We start from the raw sequence: 17,462 nt of genomic DNA, 5'->3' as shown, positions 1-17,462 counted from the left end.
GAGTGTATCAAATTTACTCTACAAAAATATCAAAGTTGGCGATGCTATTAATACTGATTATATCGCCCCAAACATTAGAAATTTCGAAACCAAGGTAAAACCTCATAAATGATATCCGGTAAACAATCAACACTATCATACAGGTTGGGACTGTACAGTTGTGTCGTATATAAAAGCTTCGCTTAGCACAAAACATTTCATTAATTTGATCGAATCAGTATTGATACAGAGAGAGTTGATTGCTTGGTGACTTTCGCTGATTGTCGAGGGGGCTTCGGACTTAGCAATACTACACTCTAAAAAGGGTTCCAGAATTCTGCTCTCACAGTCAAGGTATATATTTGATTTTTCAGATATCGTATAGAGCTCCGACCACTGTGAAAAATACAATACTAATTTATATAATTCTTGATGTTTTACTGTAGTTTTTTTCTTAATACAAGCACACAATTACAAACAGGTATTACTATAGAGGTCACAAATAGTAAATTATTTTTTTCTTCTTTTGTGTATAATCATGTTCATTTCGTTCATTAGCCGTCGCAGGTACCTTAATATTTTATATCTTCTGTATGTATATGTAAACAAGTTATCTAGCCAATAAAATGTTCTTTTTGCTATTCACATTGCAAAATCTGTATCTTCGGTATAATGGCAATGTGAATATCTTTCATGACTACTGGCACGCGAAGAGCAAACAATAAACCATACGTCGACTATCTTTTATGGTACATATTCTATGTATTATCAATGATGAAATAATTGAACTTGAACTTGAACGTGAACATAATGTATTCATCATATATACTCGTTTCATTTCAGGTTTCCGCGAAACAAGCAAGTATGATGAAAGAATTTCTTCTCACGTTTGCATGCATGATGTGCACCATCTCCATGGCCTGGGGATGCGTGAGTGGTGCGGGCCCAGCATGGGAGTTAAGCCAGCCGGCTAGACCTGGATCAAGACTAGGAAAAGGATGGGTGTCAGCCAAGGTACATAGGCCAAGCCGCCCAAGGTAAGAACAATCATACCTATTTCTAGTAATAATTATGATAATATTTGAATGTGTACATAGAGCATTCAAACATAAAAAATGCAATGTACCGTGTTATTTCATACAAGAAAAGCCATCGAATCTACATGATGATAAAAGCTTACCCCGATAGCATTAATATAATGAAAGAGATTATTCATTTTTGCCACATTGACTAATATTGTTAACTTATTAAGCATCATTATTATGGCACAAATTTGTTATATCTTATATTATATTCATTGTAAAAATTAAATGCCTGCCTGTAGACAAAGTTCCGCGACATGAATTCTTGATATGATTTGCGACACTTTCTATGATTACATATCATAAATGTAGATGATTATTGTTTGTTAAAGGTGCTATGTCCCATTTGCAGCCAACATCAAATTCTGTAGAGCTTTGCAGGAATTTTGAATATGTCACGTAGGCTATGTCCTATCTGTGAAATGTAAACGTTAGCAGTGTCCTATTATTCAAATTATGCAAGGAAACCCGTTTACTTTCTAGACTTCACTGTCAGACACTATTGAGTGAGTGACTGACTTCTTTTGTTGTTCTTTGGTAATAACATACATAAAATGAGCTGTAAAGGTACATGAGCATTTGTCTACATCAATAACCCTCTCCTTGTGATGGCCAAAATCAAACTGATTGAATCTTTACGCATCACAAAACATACGACCATTCGATTCGACAACTTGCTCGTTATTTTCCCACTAAAAGACATTTTCACGCCCTTTCGTTTTGAGAGAAGTTCTAAATTAGTAACATCTTTCAAATGCCGTTGGAATTTTACCTTTTCATTTTTTTGGCCTGCAAGTGGGACATAATGCGTAAAGTTGAAAATATTGTAAATGCACCACTCGACTGTAGCAACGGGGCACTATGAATAAGCTGAGATCACACGAAAGTTATCATGGTTGATGTTTCCCTAGTGTAGTCTTCCCAATACTGTATTAAATGTCTTTCTTGTTTTTTTCATGCCGTCTCATGTTTCAATATTAACTACTTTTGCTGAATCCGCCTTGTCGGTGGAAGGGAAAACCAAAACCTTACCCTATATGATCTTGCCGAGATTGTTTCTAATTACCCTGAATCACATGAATATACATTCTTGTAAACATTATGGTTACCATATAATGCCTCTAGTCTCGAATGAGATTCCCTAGGTCTTTCTTATATATCAGGCATCAGACAGTTTAAGGCTTTTAGCTGCAAAACATCGTTTAAAACTTAGTTACATTCTTCAATACTATGCAGTGAAAAATTATTATTATATTGGTACCGCTAGATTGTATTAAACGTGTGGATACAATTTCTTCCCTTTACTCTCTTCCCATTTGAACTGTAAAGAATACTTGCGAGATACTTCGCTGGACTGATTAGCAAGGAATCAGCTTTCGCAAGCATCGATCACGATGGTAATGGTCTGGTTTCCATACAAGAGTGGTTTTTGATAGGCGGCGCCAGGACAGAATTTAATTACATGCTCGTTCGCCTTGACGCTAATGGTAAGACGTGATCATTGTGGTGGTGATGCTGGTGATGGTGATGATGATGATGAAGATGATGAGGATGGTGGTAATGATGACGGCGACGCCAAGGTGCAGATAATTCTTATATCGTTGCTATTGTTGATGATAAATGATTATGACTGCGATGACGGCAATGCGGAAGACGATTTTGATGATGATAAATGATTATGATGAAGTCAATATACTATAATTCCCATGATTCTGTTAAAATGGTTATTGTTATTATTATTATTGTTGTTGCTGTTCACGATGATGATGATGACGACAATGCGAATGATGATGGTGTTGTTGATGATGATGATGATGATATTGATGGAGATGACGATGATATCAGGTGGTAGAGAAACTGATTATTTTTTGTGTAATTTAATAATCGATTTAGCATGATAAGTGTAGGATTCGCTGAACATTATTCAAAGTATCTAGAAGGTGTTAAAGAAATTTTAAGTGTAATGAATATTATAACAATTGTTATCACTATCGCATAATTTACGGAAGGATAGCCTAAGTTTGTAATCATTGTCATGTTGCAATGGAAATGACATTCTAGCAAGTAACTTCATTTTGAGATTGCAAAAAAAAATGTGCAATTTCCATAACTGACTGTCACTTCTTTCTCTTTTTGTTCAAATCATAAAGGCGATAATCTTATCAGTCTTCCTGAGCTACAACCGTTTAGTCTACCAATAACCAACGGACTGCGTGACTTTCGAGGCAGGTTGGTGATATAGGTCCATGATCAAACCAAGAATCAGCTTCTGATATTCGTTAGAATGCACGGCTGGTGAATCGCAAATGTGTTATGTAAACGTGTGTCAGATAACAGACAAAACTATATAAGGCAATGTATCGAACCACAAAATTAAAATTATTCACAGCTATTGATACAAATTGAATTGCATGACATAGAATACTTTTGAGTTGGTAAATTTAGAAGACATCAAATGGTTTTCTTTTTCTTTACTTGATGTTTTATCTTCAAAACCAATCAATCCGCCATAGTGTTTGAAATGTGTTACCTGATTATCAGGGTTTTTTTTAGAGATTGAGTCCCCAACAGTAACACATTTTGTGATATCTCCGGCCGCCTTCAGATATATAGATAATATTTGTGTTTGTTACGATATTTTATGCTATGAGTGCCGATTTTGTAAATGCATCAACTTGCCAAGCTGAAATAGGGGTTTTCATAATACATTGTCTCTGTAATATTCCTATGTTTTTCATTTTTACCTTTGTAATTGAATTATTTTGAAATATTTTGTATATATTCAATGTTTGTACAAAGTAATAAACTGGAGAATCAAGTAATGATCCAAATTAAATCATCTTGTTACTGATTTTTTATTTAGTAGGCTCACTTATATAATAATTAGTTATTTTCTTAATAATATATACAGAGCTAAAATAACAAAGGCAAAGACAAGAGAAGCAAACCAATTGCTAAATATCTATAACAATACATATCGGAGAAAACTTACTCTTTTTTCCTAATGTCGAAGATAAAGTGGGTCCATACATCGAGGGGACATAGCTGTGTGAGTGGGTGTGTTTGTGTGTGTGTGGATGCGTTCTCAATAGGTGGATGAACTGAGGAAAGGGACCATAAAGGGGGGGGGGGTATAAGAGGGGTCACCTTCTTTTCTTTCACGTTGCCCTTTTCCCTCTGTCAACTCCCCCTCCCACTTTCCTCTCTCTCTCTCTCTCTCTCTCTCTCTCTCTCTCTCTCTCTCTCTCTCTCTCTCTCTCTCTCTCTCTCTCTCTCTCTCTCTCCTTTTTCTCTTTCTCTCTCTCCCTCTCTCTCTCTCTCTTTCCTCTCTCTCTCTCTCTCTCTCACTCACCCTCAGTATATTGTGTTTTGGGGCCATAAGATGAGGACGTCTTTGTTTTAATGGTAATCAATTCGAGAAAAAACTATACATTTCACTAAAACAACGACGATGGTATGATTACGACGCCGATTATAACGTCAAGGATCTTGGTAATATCCTTTTTAATGGAATTCGTCTCTTATTATGGAATTGGTCCCCAAGTACAATTTTCCAAGCACGTAAGGACGGATAATGCAAAAATAAACAATTTGCACTCTTCATTAAAAAAGGGGGAAAATGCGCTGAATGGCACCTTTAATTTTACCACCGAAAGTTTGTACCTTGAAGTATTATTTCCTGTCTCCTGGTCCACGTCGATTTACAAACCCCTTTTATTTTCCCTTGATTTAATCAAAACCCACCTTATGTCAATCTAGCCGATACTGGATTTTTTTTTTTTTTTGTGGTTCAGAGAAGAGGATTAGCCCTCAGAGCACCCTATTTGATCGGGGAAATCTCCCGAAAACTCCCTGACTACATTCTAACCCCCCCCCCCCTGTTTGCTATTTCGCAGCTCATTGCTTGAGGAAAATGTATATTTATTCCAATGTTATTTTTCGTCCTGTGATACCTATTCGTCTTCTTTCGATTTCAATTTAATTTCCATGCAGGCAATGACTTCATTTTGCCACTGAAAACGAAATACAGGCATAGCAGTTGTAACATTGAAGCTTAAGCATAGAAGAAGAATCCACAGCAACACCAAACTACATGTAGTATTAAACTTTCCTAAAATTGACATAAAGTGACATACAAAAAGTCAAAGTTTAATTATAATGCCTCGCCTCGAAGGGGACGTTTAAGCCACAGAAACATATTTCTTTTACCGTTTTATGATGTTTATGTGCCAGCTGCACATAAACATTGTGTGTGCTATGGGGATGTGATGGGGTGAGATGTTAATAACATAGGGAATTCATAAAGCATATAGGGAGATAAGAGAGAGAGAGAGAGAGAGAGAGAGAGAGAGAGAGAGAGCCCTTATTACAAAATTGTCCAGAGACGTCCCCCCTTCGCTGCATTTTGGCCAATAATGATGACTCATCCAGCTCCGCTTTCTAGCTAAATGGGAGAGGAGCTCGCAAGATACGTGACAGCGTTGCAATTCTGTGTTTAATTTTATTGATAGCAACTTAAACAATTCATAACTTTCTTAATTTTCAATCAGAATTTGGTCAGACTTTAAGTTTCCTGTTCCTGTCCTTTTCTGCTTCTATTTAGACAAACTGAATATTAGGGTGAACTTCCCCTTCAAGAATCATATTGGAGATAGTTAATTGTGCACAAAAATCATCTGAATGTGGGGGGGGGGGGGGCAAAAGAGATTTGTATGTTGTAGCTATATACGACTTCACTAAACATGACGTCATTTTCGCGTTGCCTCGCATCACTTCTATACAAGCTCGAAGCCTCCATATTTTTCAGACCGATGAAGCGGACGGTGTTGCGTAACATTTCGTAACATTTGGATTGCCACAGGGGATCTGTTGTCTGATAAGGGCAGCTCTGGTAGAATCTTTCGAGATAGACGTATCTCCATCCAATCCCAATCCTATCCCAACCCTATCTGGTAACACCACGTATATCCGGGATACAATCATCCCGATCGTACAGGTTTGGACTATATACAGTCGTATATAATTATATATATATATATATATACAAAAGCTGGCTTAGCACAAAACCTTTCATTAAGAAACGGTAGTTGATCGAATCAGTATTAATACAGAGAGAGTTGGTTGCTTGTTGACTTTCGCTGATTGTCGAGGTGACTTCGGACTTATCAATACTACCCTCTAAAAAGTGTTCTAGAATTTTGCTCTCACAGTCAAGGTAAATGTATATATTTTATTTTTTCAGATATCGTATAGAATCGACCTCTGTCAAAACATAATACTAATTTATATAATTCCTAATCTTTAACTGCAGTTTGTTTCTTAATATAAGCACACAATTACATTGTAATGGTCATTTCAATACATTAATATTACTATAGAAGTCACGATCAGAAAACGACATTAAGCTTTTTTTCTCCTTTTCTCTGTGTTTTTGCAAGTGTATAATCATGTTCTTTTCGTCCATTAGCCGCCACAGGCACCTAAGTATTGTTTATCTACTGTATGTATGTATGTAAACAAGTTATATAGCCAATAAAATCTTCTGTTAACTATATTCACACACTGCAACATCTGCATAAGGTGGCAATGTGAATATCTTTCATGACCGATTACACGCGACGAGCAATTAACAAAACGACGTCGGTCGTCGGATGTGACGAGATCTGTCTTATATAGTCCTTAATGGTACCCTTAATAAATATTTGTACATGTATCAACAATTATTAATTTATTGAACTTGAACTTGAATGTGAACATTATGTCTTTACTATAATCATTTCAGGTTTCCGTGAAACAAGCATGATGAAAGTATTTCTTCTCACGTTTGCTTGCATGATGTGCACCATCTCCATGGCATGGGGATGCGTCAGTGGTGCGGGCCCATCGTGGGAGATAAGCCAGCCGGGTAGGCCTAGACCAGGAGGTAGACCTGGGCCCGGACGTAAACAAGGAAAATCGGTAGTATCAGCTCTTGCCAGAATTGCCAGACCGGTTCTTGTCGGACCAGGTCTTGTCGGACCAGGAGGCCCAGAAGGCCCAGTGGTGAGTTTTTATTCGGCTTGCATCCTAGTGGTGGTACTGTGAGGATAAACAAGGGATCAAATCAAATCCAGCGCACACACACACGCGCTCACAAATTTTTCTCGTTGCCAGATCCAGCAGAGAAGTGCCACATGTCTAAGATAGAGTTTGGTTATTTTTATCACTTTATCAGTCGATATTGATTTTGATGCCCCTTTCCCCTCCAATCAGCACATCTTGTTTAGTATTCACTCTATGAAACCTGTCACGTGAAGGGGACTCCCCTCCCCCTGCTCCTCCTTTTAATTTTTACAGCTGCACTATTTTTTCTAGAGTAAGGATTTTGAAAGCTATTTTGAGATGCATGCTACTTGCTTTTTTTTAAAAATTCATATCTTTTAAAACTATAATATGCATCAGGTACGTTAAACCATGCAGAGCTCCATTAGAAATGTAAATCAGTAGTTTCGTTTACGTTATTATTGTCACTTTACATTGTCAAATTACCAATTCTTTCCTTTTCTCTCTCTCTCTCTCTCTCTCTCTCTCTCTCTCTCACCTCTTCCCCTAACTCTCTCTCCTTCTTTCATATCTCTCTTCCTAATCTCTTCTTTTTTCTAATCCTTTATCCCCTCTCCCTTGAATTCCTTTCTGTGTTCGCTCTCTCTCTCTCTTCCCTCCTCTCCTACCCCTCTCTCTTTCTCTCTATCTCTTTTTTTTCTCGCTGTCTCTCTCCTTTTTTGTCTTCTCTCTCACTCTCTCTCTCTCTCTCTATGTCCTCTTGTACCGGCCTACCTGTTCTACTTTTTTTCTCACCTCCTTCCTCTCCTCCATCTGCCCTTTCTGCCCTCCTCACAGGGACCAAGCCTGCCAAGGTAAGAACAATACCCATTTCTAGTAATAATTATGATAAAATGTGTGTACATAGAGGATTCAAACATAAAAAATGCGAAGTACTGTGTAATTTCAAACAAGAATAGCCATCAAGTCTATCCATGTTGATAAAAGCTTTCCCCCAATAGCATTAATAAAATAAAAGATATCATTTACTTTCGCCACATTGACATATTATGACTTATTAAGCATCATTATTATGTCACATACTTGTAAATTTTGATATTGTATTCATTGTAAACAATTTAAATGCCTGCCTGTAGACAAAGTTCTGCGACATGGATTCTTTATACTATATTCGACACTTTCCATGATTATAAATGATACATGTAGTGATTATTGTTTGTAAACAAGCGTTAAGTTGGCATATTTTAAATGCACCACTTGACTATAATTATTGGCACTATGAAAGGGTGAGACCGACCTCTATCCTGCGCACGAAATACTATGACTTGTGTTTTTCTGGTCCTTGCTGGGCTGTCAGATATATAAAAAAGTGTAGACTTTCCCGATTCTTTATTGAAAGTCTTTATTGTTCTTTTTTGTTATATCGTCTCGTGTTTCTATATGTATTCCTCCTTTTACTGAATCCACCATGTACGTGGAAACCCCCCCCCCCAAAAAAAAAAACTTACCCTGTCATATGATCTTGTCAAGATTTTTTTTTTTTTTTTTTTTTTTTTTTTTTTACTAATGACCTATTAAGATTAAGATAAATTCTTGTAAAAAGAAGTAACTATACAAAGTGCCTCTTGTCTCTGACGATTTCCTCGAAACTAAGGTCTTTCTGATAACTCATTCAGCATGCAGTTTGACGCTCTTTAGCTGCTAAACATCGTTCAAAACGTCCATTCTTCAATATCAAGCAGGAAAAAGGTATACGATTATTACCACTACATTGTAGACATGTAGATACAGTTTCTTTCCTTTTCTCTTTTACCCATTTGAACTGTATAGAATACCTGTCGAGGTTGCGAAATACTTCGCTGGACTGGTCAGCAAGGAATCAGCTTTCGCAAGCATCGATCTCGATGGTAATGGTCTGGTTTGCATACAAGAGTGGACATTGGGAGGCGGCGCCGTGACAGAATTCAAGTACATGCTCATTCGCCTTGACGCTAATGGTAAGACGTGATCATGGTGGTTATAGTGTTGGTGATTTGTTTATGGAATGAATACTATACAAATTGTTATCCCCATCGCATCATTATTTTCTAATCATGGTCATGTTGCAATGGAAAAGTCATTCGAGAGAGCAACTTCTTTTTGAGAGAGTGGGTCTTCAAGACAAAAATTGTGCAATTTCTAAAACTCACTGGCACTTTTTTCTCGTTTTGTTCAAATCACACAGGCGATAAACTTATCTCTCTTGCTGAGCTACAACCGTTTAGTCTACCAGGTCTACCGTCTGCACCAACGAAAAGAACCATTGTGAACATACCAGAGATCTTGCCTCGGGAGCCCCGCCTACACGACCCAAAAATCAACAGACACCGTGGCCATCGAGGCCGGTTCGAACCAAGAATCGAACCAAGAAAATAAGTTCCAGATTCCATGAACAACACCATCGGCATTATAATCATCGTGAAGGACTTCATGAGCGCCGTTGTTTCAAACTGGAACGCCACTAAAGTGTAAGAAATCGAAGAGGACAAACCCACACTTTCATGCAGATTGTTGTACAGAGACGTTTTCAACGTTTTTCAAATGCAGTACGTACACATTATACAAGCTGAACGTGGTCGATCAGAAGTATAATACCATCTTAATATATTCCTAATAGCGGGAGACTTTTGGACATATATATTATTTGAATTAGTCCACGTTTGTAAGGATGTTACGGTTACACTCCAAATTGATATATTCTTTTTTTTTAACACGTATCTGATTGTAACGCTGGTTAGACGCAACTAGTGTACCTGCGGTTTCATCCCATGTATCTTGTAATTACTCTATGATATATCCTCAACCGTATCAGGATAATTACCCCCTGGGCAATCACCCCCGGAAAAATCCCGGAAAACTACACCCAAGGACAATTACTCCCCGGAAAATTACCCCCGGAGAATTACCCCCGAGGACAAGTACCCCCAAGGACAATTACCCCCGGAAAATTAACCCCCGGAGAATTACCCTCTGGGGACAACTACCCCCGAGGACAATTACCCCCGAGGACAATTACCCATGAGGACAACTACCCCCAGAGGACAATTACCCCCGAGGACAATAACCTCCCGAGGACATCTACCCCTGAGGACAACAACCCCTATTGACAATCACCCCCGAGGAATTTGTAACACTGTGACGTATAATGCGAGCTTCTTTCCAAATTGCTATCTACAGAAAAATTCATAAACTTTCATTTTTTTTTAGTTATTAATGAAGTTCATTTCAGTCTTTTCAAATCATTCAATTCGATGTTGGGGTGGAAGTTTCCCTATTCCCCCGTATTTTTTGCCACTGAGTAAAGAACAGAAATTACATTTTCTGGGGGTAATTGTCCTGGGGGTAATTGTCCTCGGGGGTAATTGTCCACAGGGGGGAATTCTCCGGGGATCATTTTTCCTGGGGGGGGGGGGGGGGGTAATTGTACTTGTTGGGTAGTTTTCCGGGGGTGATTGCCCAGGGATTAATTGTCCTAGAACCGCCCCGTGTTGCATTTGTCCCCTGTCTCCCTACCTTATCGTCGTTCAGTATGATAAAAATAACTTCCTATTTTCTTCAAGATGAAACTCAAAAGATATGTGTACCTGATTATCTGTATTTTTAGTGATTGAGCTGCCTTCCCCAACAGTAACACATTTTGTGATATCTCTTAAACCCTTCAGATAGAAAATATTTGTGTCTTTCGCCCTATTCTATACTATGGGTGCCGAGTTTGTAGATGCACCACATTGCTGAGCCTAAATAGGGGTTTCTGTATGATTCCTCTGTTTTCAAATTTCTATCTTTTATTTAATTATTTTGAATACTTTGTAAATATATTCAATGTTTGTACATAGTAATAAACTGGAGAATCAATTAATGATTATACTTAAATCATCTTGGTACTGATTCATTATTTAGTAGACTTATTTATGTATTATTCAGTTATTATCTTAATAATCTATCCAGAGCTAAAATAACAAATGCAAAGTCAAGACAAGCAAACGAATAGCTAAATATCTATAACAATACATATCGGTGAAAACTCGCTCTTTTCTTCCAGTGTCGTAGATAAATTGGGTCCGGACATCGAGGGGGCATTAATTGCTGGGTGGAGGTATGTGAGGGTTGTGTGTTGGGTCTGTGAGTGTGTACGAGTGTGTGCGTGTGTGCGTGTGAGTGCGCGTGTGTTTATAAATGTGTGTGTAGAGGTTATATTCTATAGGTGGATGAAATGTTGAAAAAGGCCACTGAGGAGGGGTCGCCCTCTCTGCTTTCACGTTGTCTTTTCTTCCTCTATCAACTCCCCCTTCCTCTCTCTCTCCCTCTCTCTCTCTCTCCCTCTATTTTATCTCTTTTTTTTCCTCTCATTAGCTCTCTCTCTCTCTCTCTCTTTTCTCTCTGTTTTCTCTCATTAGCTTTCTCTTTCTCTCTCTCTCCCTCTCTTTTCTCTTTTTTCTTCTCTCATTAGCTCTCTCTCTCTCCCTCTCTTTTCTCTTTTTTCTTCTCTCACATATGGCTCCGTTTAGTCTCATTTCACAACGCCCCCTATCGTCAGAGCATGGTCAGATTCAGCAGCCTAACATGTTAGCCTATGGACGTTTTTTAAAAAAATCGTTAAAAATTCATTTTTTGTTTAAACGAAAAGCACATCCACCCCGACGTACGTTATCACTAGCTCTTTCATTGGAGCCCTCATGTCTCATTGACTTTTGAAAGTTCACCCACCGTAATTTTTCAAAATAGGTTGCAAGCTCGTCATTGCCTATAATACACATGTGAAACAAGTCTGTCAGTTTACCAAGCGATTTGAAGATTATAGGTCGAGCACACGAAACATAAAAAGCATGAATTATCATAGATCACTTCTGCCTATTTCGTTTTGTCCATTTCATCCAACCAGGGCATGTGAGTTTAAAGTCTCACCTCCCTGATCCAACCCCCACCGTATTTTTTTTTCATTTAGTAAAAGCAAACATTTTGCCGAGTTTAGCAAAAACATGAATATTCATGAACGGTCAGACAATACAGCCTTTTAGTACGTAACGTATAGTGAAAGGGAATGTGCGATGATCCGTGTAGGAGGTAGAGGTCAGTGGTTTGTGCTGGCAATGTTCACGCGAGCGAAAATGAGACAATCGGAGCAATATGTTAGCTCTCTCTCTCTCTCTCTCTCTCTCTCAGTATATCGTCTTTGAAGGCATATGGCATATCCTCCTCCCTTTCGAAAACAAAAATCGAAACAAGAAATTATGAATCATTTTACTTGGCCTACAACATCCAGGTTGGCAATTTCCCGGGAAATACCCGGAAATATTCATACACGTATCATTGAAATGGTATAATGTGTAATAGCAAACATAGCAATCTTACTTAATTTCATCAATTACATTTTAAACATAAATCTTAGTTGTTATTTGTAATAACTTGTTCATGGGTTTCTTAGATTGCTTGTTTGGATATTCTATCCAAAATTTTAGACACAGATTCAAGTTATGTTGCACCACCTTCTCTTGTTGGTTATACGCTGTCAATCTCCTGGTAATACAAACACGTACATTAGTGAAAAACATATCATACAGAAAAAGTTGCCAATTGAGAATGGTCTGAATCAAAATACAATCAAATATACATTTTGGAAGGGTACAAATATGTGAATGGACAGGCCGCTTTTATAACGGCACCATTACAATTACAGTATGCTTCAGGAATATTTAAAAGCTGAACAAAAAATCGAATTGCCCATCTTTGATGAAGATACACATTATAAGGAATGGAGGGACCTCTATATAATTGGCAGATAAAAGGGATTCCATCATTTATGCATCGTTATGACCTATCTAAATAGTATTAAATTGCTTTTTACATTATTTGTTTGTGTTTGATAATAATTCTTGGAATTTTTTTTCAAAGATCCAAAGGGTTTTAAAAATTTGTTTGGAGAATTTTCCAGTATTTCCCCTTTTTCTTCAAATTGTGCTATAATAGGTTGTATTTATCGCCCGGTATTTCCCGCCCTGGTATTTGCCAGCCAGCCCTGACAACGGCAGCAAAATACCTCCTTCAAACTTCAATAATAAATTTTGCTAAAATCTTTCAATTATAATTTGTCAAGCACTTACGGACAGATAATGCAAAAATAAACAATAGGCACTCTTCATTAAAAAAAGAAGAGCTGTATATAGCACCTTTAATTTTAATTACCACAAAAGTTTGTATACCTGGAAGTAATATTTCCTGTTTGCTGGTCCGCGTCAATTTACAAACCCCTTTTATTTTCCTTTGATTAGCCATGACGTCATATCTCAACCTTTGTCAATCTGGCTGATACAGGATTTTGTTTTGTTACAGCTCAGAGAAGAGGATAATCCCATAGAGCACCCTAATTTGATCGGGGATATCTCCTAAAAACTCCCTGACTGAATAATTGAAGCAGATCCCAATCCCCCTGCCCCCTGCCCCCTGCCCCTAGTGTGCTATTTAGTAGCTCGTTGCTTGAACAAACTGTATATTTATTCGAATGGTATTTTTGTTTTGTAATACCTAGGCCTATTCGTTTTCTTTCAATTCAAATTTGATTTCCAGGCAATGACTCCATTTCGCCTCTGAAAAATAAACATAGGCTTTAATAGAAGTGTTAACAAAAACATCGCTATTTTGCTCTTCTCCAGCGCAAAAAGAGACTGCATTGTGCTGGATAACAATTTTTTCCCGAAAGTACAGAGAAAGTGCATATTATTTTGTTATATTTTACTTTTTGAGAGGTTACTCAAATGACTCCCGGGCATCTCAATGCTGGAAAGCAACGCACTTTTTAGAAAAGTTCACTTTTTCATCCGAAAATGTTTATCTGTTCTAAGCACTCAAGTCAGATTGAGCGGACGATACAACGTTTCCATATGTTCTGTCGATCTATGCGAATTGATGACGACAAACTCCAATCCACTTCCTTCCGCCCACTCCCTCCCCTTAATTAATTCGAAACCAAGTCACATCACTAACATCCGGGAAAAAAATATCAACACCATACAAAAGCTTTGCTTAGTTGATTGAATCAGTATTTATACAGAAGTTTTTCATTGATTGTTTTGTTCAGTTTTTTTTTTTTTTTTTAAATTGTTGGTTACAATGTTCTTTCACCCCCCCCCCCCCAGCTCCCCAACTGTACATCACATAGAAATCAAGTTCGGATTACGTAAGCTGTCATTTTCATGTACGCTCATTTTAATAGGTGATGGACAAGGCTATTGAGATTACACCAGGTTGACTTTCCGAAAGTCTTTGCGATCTCCTTTTTCGTTCCTTTTTAAACGTTCACTTTATACAAAGTGTTGTATTTAATAGGGCAATGTATAATGATATGTATGAGAGGCACCGATAACACACATACCCTAACCTTCCACCCTTATATATAGAAGAAAACAAAGAAAGAATTCAATTCAATTCAATTCAATTTCGGTTTATTAATATCAACATATAAAATATACAATGCAGTAGTCCAGGGACCAATAATGCAATGTTTACATAAAATGTGCATAAAAACAGAAATGATCATACAAAATAATGTACAATAAAAATGATAAAAGATAAAGTTATATAGTTATAAAGTTATACCTAAAGTTATAAATAAATGATAATAGATGGATGAACAACCTATAACAGTTAAAGTATTAAACCAGTTATTGCAAGTAAAAATAATCTTTAAATAAACAAATTATTACAAAAAAACAAAAACAAATATATATATAGAGAGAGAGACAGACGAAATTTAAGAAGGGGGAGCAGGGAGGATATGGAAAGGAAAGTGAAAAGATGAAATAGGACCCTCTCCCAGATCGGTATAACTTGTTAATTAGCATTCCATTCTCCTTGTGTAGGACAAGTACGTACATATATTGTATTAAGCGCATTATAAATGTAATGTATTATTATTATTATTATTATCATTATATATGGCTTCACTTATAGCGTACTGAGAGAGATGAGTTCCCCCAATCTCTATGAGAGGGAGCTATTTGGAACTCCATGATTTGACTTTTGATCACTTACGTGTCCGCGTGTCACAACTGTCTCTCTCAGTACGCCATGGACTCTAGATATGTGCCCCTGCCCCTTCAATGGCTGGTCCAGCCCTATGCCACTATACGGTGTTGTTCATGTGATAAGACAGAATATCCATTCAGGGTGTACAAGAAACATTAAAATAACCAATGAAAACAAATGCAAGTTTTAAAAGCCATCGATCCCCACATGTACTTACATTTTGACCCCCCCCCCCCCATATATGCGATTCCCAAGAATACCGAAATTATCCAGGACTGGAGGAATTCAACAAACGAAGAAGAAAAAGTTTTGTTTTCAATTTTCAATTCCACTTTTCCAAGTAGTACTAATTTAATCACAATTATAGATCTACCTCCAACAAACACTGAAATATCACCTTCTGAAAAATACCCCCCAAATCAGGACATTCAAGTCTATTTCGTCGACCCACAAAACACTTTTATTTTCCAGCTGCGTGACGGAATACCCCTGATTAGGGATGACATCACAATCCTCCTCCTGGCGTTTTGCCAGCTGTATTTCCGAGTAACCTCCCACTAACTCCATATTTGGGCAGAAACCTCCGGATCAACTTATTGAAACTCTCGAAACTAATTGTTCTAGCAGGTTCTAATTGTAAAGTTGGTTTCCGGGGTCAAACAAAGTATAAACTAGATAACGGGTGTGTGTTAAAAAAAATGGGCCTAGGTTACTTCCAGCCAAGGTTCAATACAAATTGATGCATTATATTTTTAAGTTCTCAATATTTGCATATACCCAGTTCGGTCTGCATGTATAGGATAGAACCATGGTAGCAGGTCCATGATAAACCCCGTAGCATTCCCTCCCTATTTAGTAAGTATAATGTAGTAAGCTTACGGAAACAATGTTTGCATGGTAATATGGAATTTAGTTTGACTTGACGAAGATACAACATAACAGCAAACAAACATGAAGCTTAAAGATAAACTTGAGTTCTGGTAAAAAAAGAAAATGAATTCTCACAGAATCTAACGAAACTTACACTGAATGTTCAAGATTACAATAAATGTCATGTGCCAAACAATTTTGGAGGAAAATGTATACTGGCTGAGTAATGAGCATAGAAAGATAAGGAAATCAGGGTAGTACTAGCCCCGACACCATGTGTGTTGTCCCATATACATCTTTCTGTGTAAGTGATTGTTACTTTACCAAGACTCTGCCAAATTTATGATGATTTTGATGACTCCAGAACCTTGCATTACACACCATTACTTACATGCTATATGATCAACTTTTCTGATCCATTCCACACCTTTTCTTTTACAATGCAATCGCATTACCAGAACTCAAAACTGAAATTGAGTGATACACGCGTACTTTCTACTTAAATACATTAAATGTCGTGAAAGGGGAAGTCTACCCTGAAATTAAGTTGGTTTTGTTAAAACTAGAAAATGAGAGCAACAGCTAGTCAGTGGAATATTGAGCAAATTCAGATTGAAATTTTAGAAAAGTTATACATTTTTGAAGTTGTGATCAATCAAACACAAATCGGCAACCCCGTGCCGCATCTTGCGAGGTTCCCTCCCTCTACTCTTTATGGCCCGGTCCCACTGGCCGACGGACACAAAACGTATGCATAAAGGACGAGCAAAATTTCGAGGGTGGTTCCATCCGTTTTCATCCGCTCCAGAAATGGACAAAATTTGCGAAAATTTGCGAAAACAGAACGGAAAATAACGGACGTGGGTAGTATGTAGCGGGGATGTTAAACGGATGTTCATCGGAAGCCTAGCGGATAAAAGCGGATGGAAGTGGATGACAGCTTTGAATACTTTATATACGAGATGTATACGCTTACATCCTTTCTATTTCCGTGCTACTAACGATGTATAGACGTTCCATGTACCTTATCTTTCCTCCCTCTTTCCGTTTTCAACTGCAGCGGATGTGAGTTGCGAGGATGCCCAGAGGATACAGAGAGGATGCAGCGGACGCTTAACGGATGATAACGGACATAGAACGTTTGTTGCTCGTATTTGTCGCGGATTTACATCGTACACGGCGGAAGTTCATCCGTTCTAAAAGTTTTGTGCAGCTCAAAACTTTTTGCGCGGATGAAATCACAGTGGACGGATGCCCGATGGATAGAGCGTATGAAACACGTATGCAATGAGTACACAACGGATGCATAGCGTTTTCCAACGGATGGCAAGATTTTTTTACGTTTTACATCCTCTTTGCATCCGTAAGTGCAGTGGGACCGGGCCTTTAGTTAAACAGAAAGAAGACTTATAATAAACACATTTACCT

The 17,462-nt window shown here is 37.7% G+C and overlaps 1 protein-coding gene across 3 annotated transcripts; it reads left to right on the top strand.

Moving 5' to 3' along the window:
- Positions 1–183: 183 nt before the first annotated feature.
- Positions 184–10,029, top strand: LOC115918231. Of its 3 annotated transcripts, XM_030996391.1 has the most exons (6): positions 6,014–6,276; positions 6,844–7,103; positions 7,941–7,957; positions 8,934–9,100; positions 9,328–9,519; positions 9,570–10,029. In XM_030996391.1, the coding sequence occupies exons 2-5, from the start codon at positions 6,861–6,863 to the stop codon at positions 9,516–9,518; spliced, it is 618 nt and encodes a 205-aa protein (XP_030852251.1). In that variant the 5' UTR covers positions 6,014–6,276; positions 6,844–6,860; the 3' UTR covers position 9,519; positions 9,570–10,029. The 3 variants fall into 3 exon arrangements, with proteins under 3 accessions (XP_030852252.1, XP_030852251.1, XP_030852250.1); XM_030996390.1 differs by having other exon boundaries at positions 6,016–6,276; positions 9,328–9,625; XM_030996392.1 differs by lacking the exons at positions 6,014–6,276; positions 6,844–7,103; positions 7,941–7,957 and adding exons at positions 184–333; positions 823–1,016 and having other exon boundaries at positions 9,328–9,625.
- The last annotated feature ends 7,433 nt before the right edge of the window (positions 10,030–17,462 follow it).

This window comes from Strongylocentrotus purpuratus, unplaced genomic scaffold (genome assembly GCF_000002235.5).
Source record: "Strongylocentrotus purpuratus isolate Spur 01 unplaced genomic scaffold, Spur_5.0 spur5_scaffold_3, whole genome shotgun sequence".
NCBI lineage: Eukaryota > Metazoa > Echinodermata > Echinoidea > Camarodonta > Strongylocentrotidae > Strongylocentrotus > Strongylocentrotus purpuratus.
The sequence above is the reverse complement of the archived record's forward strand: the minus strand, read 5'-3'. Positions and strand labels throughout refer to the sequence as shown.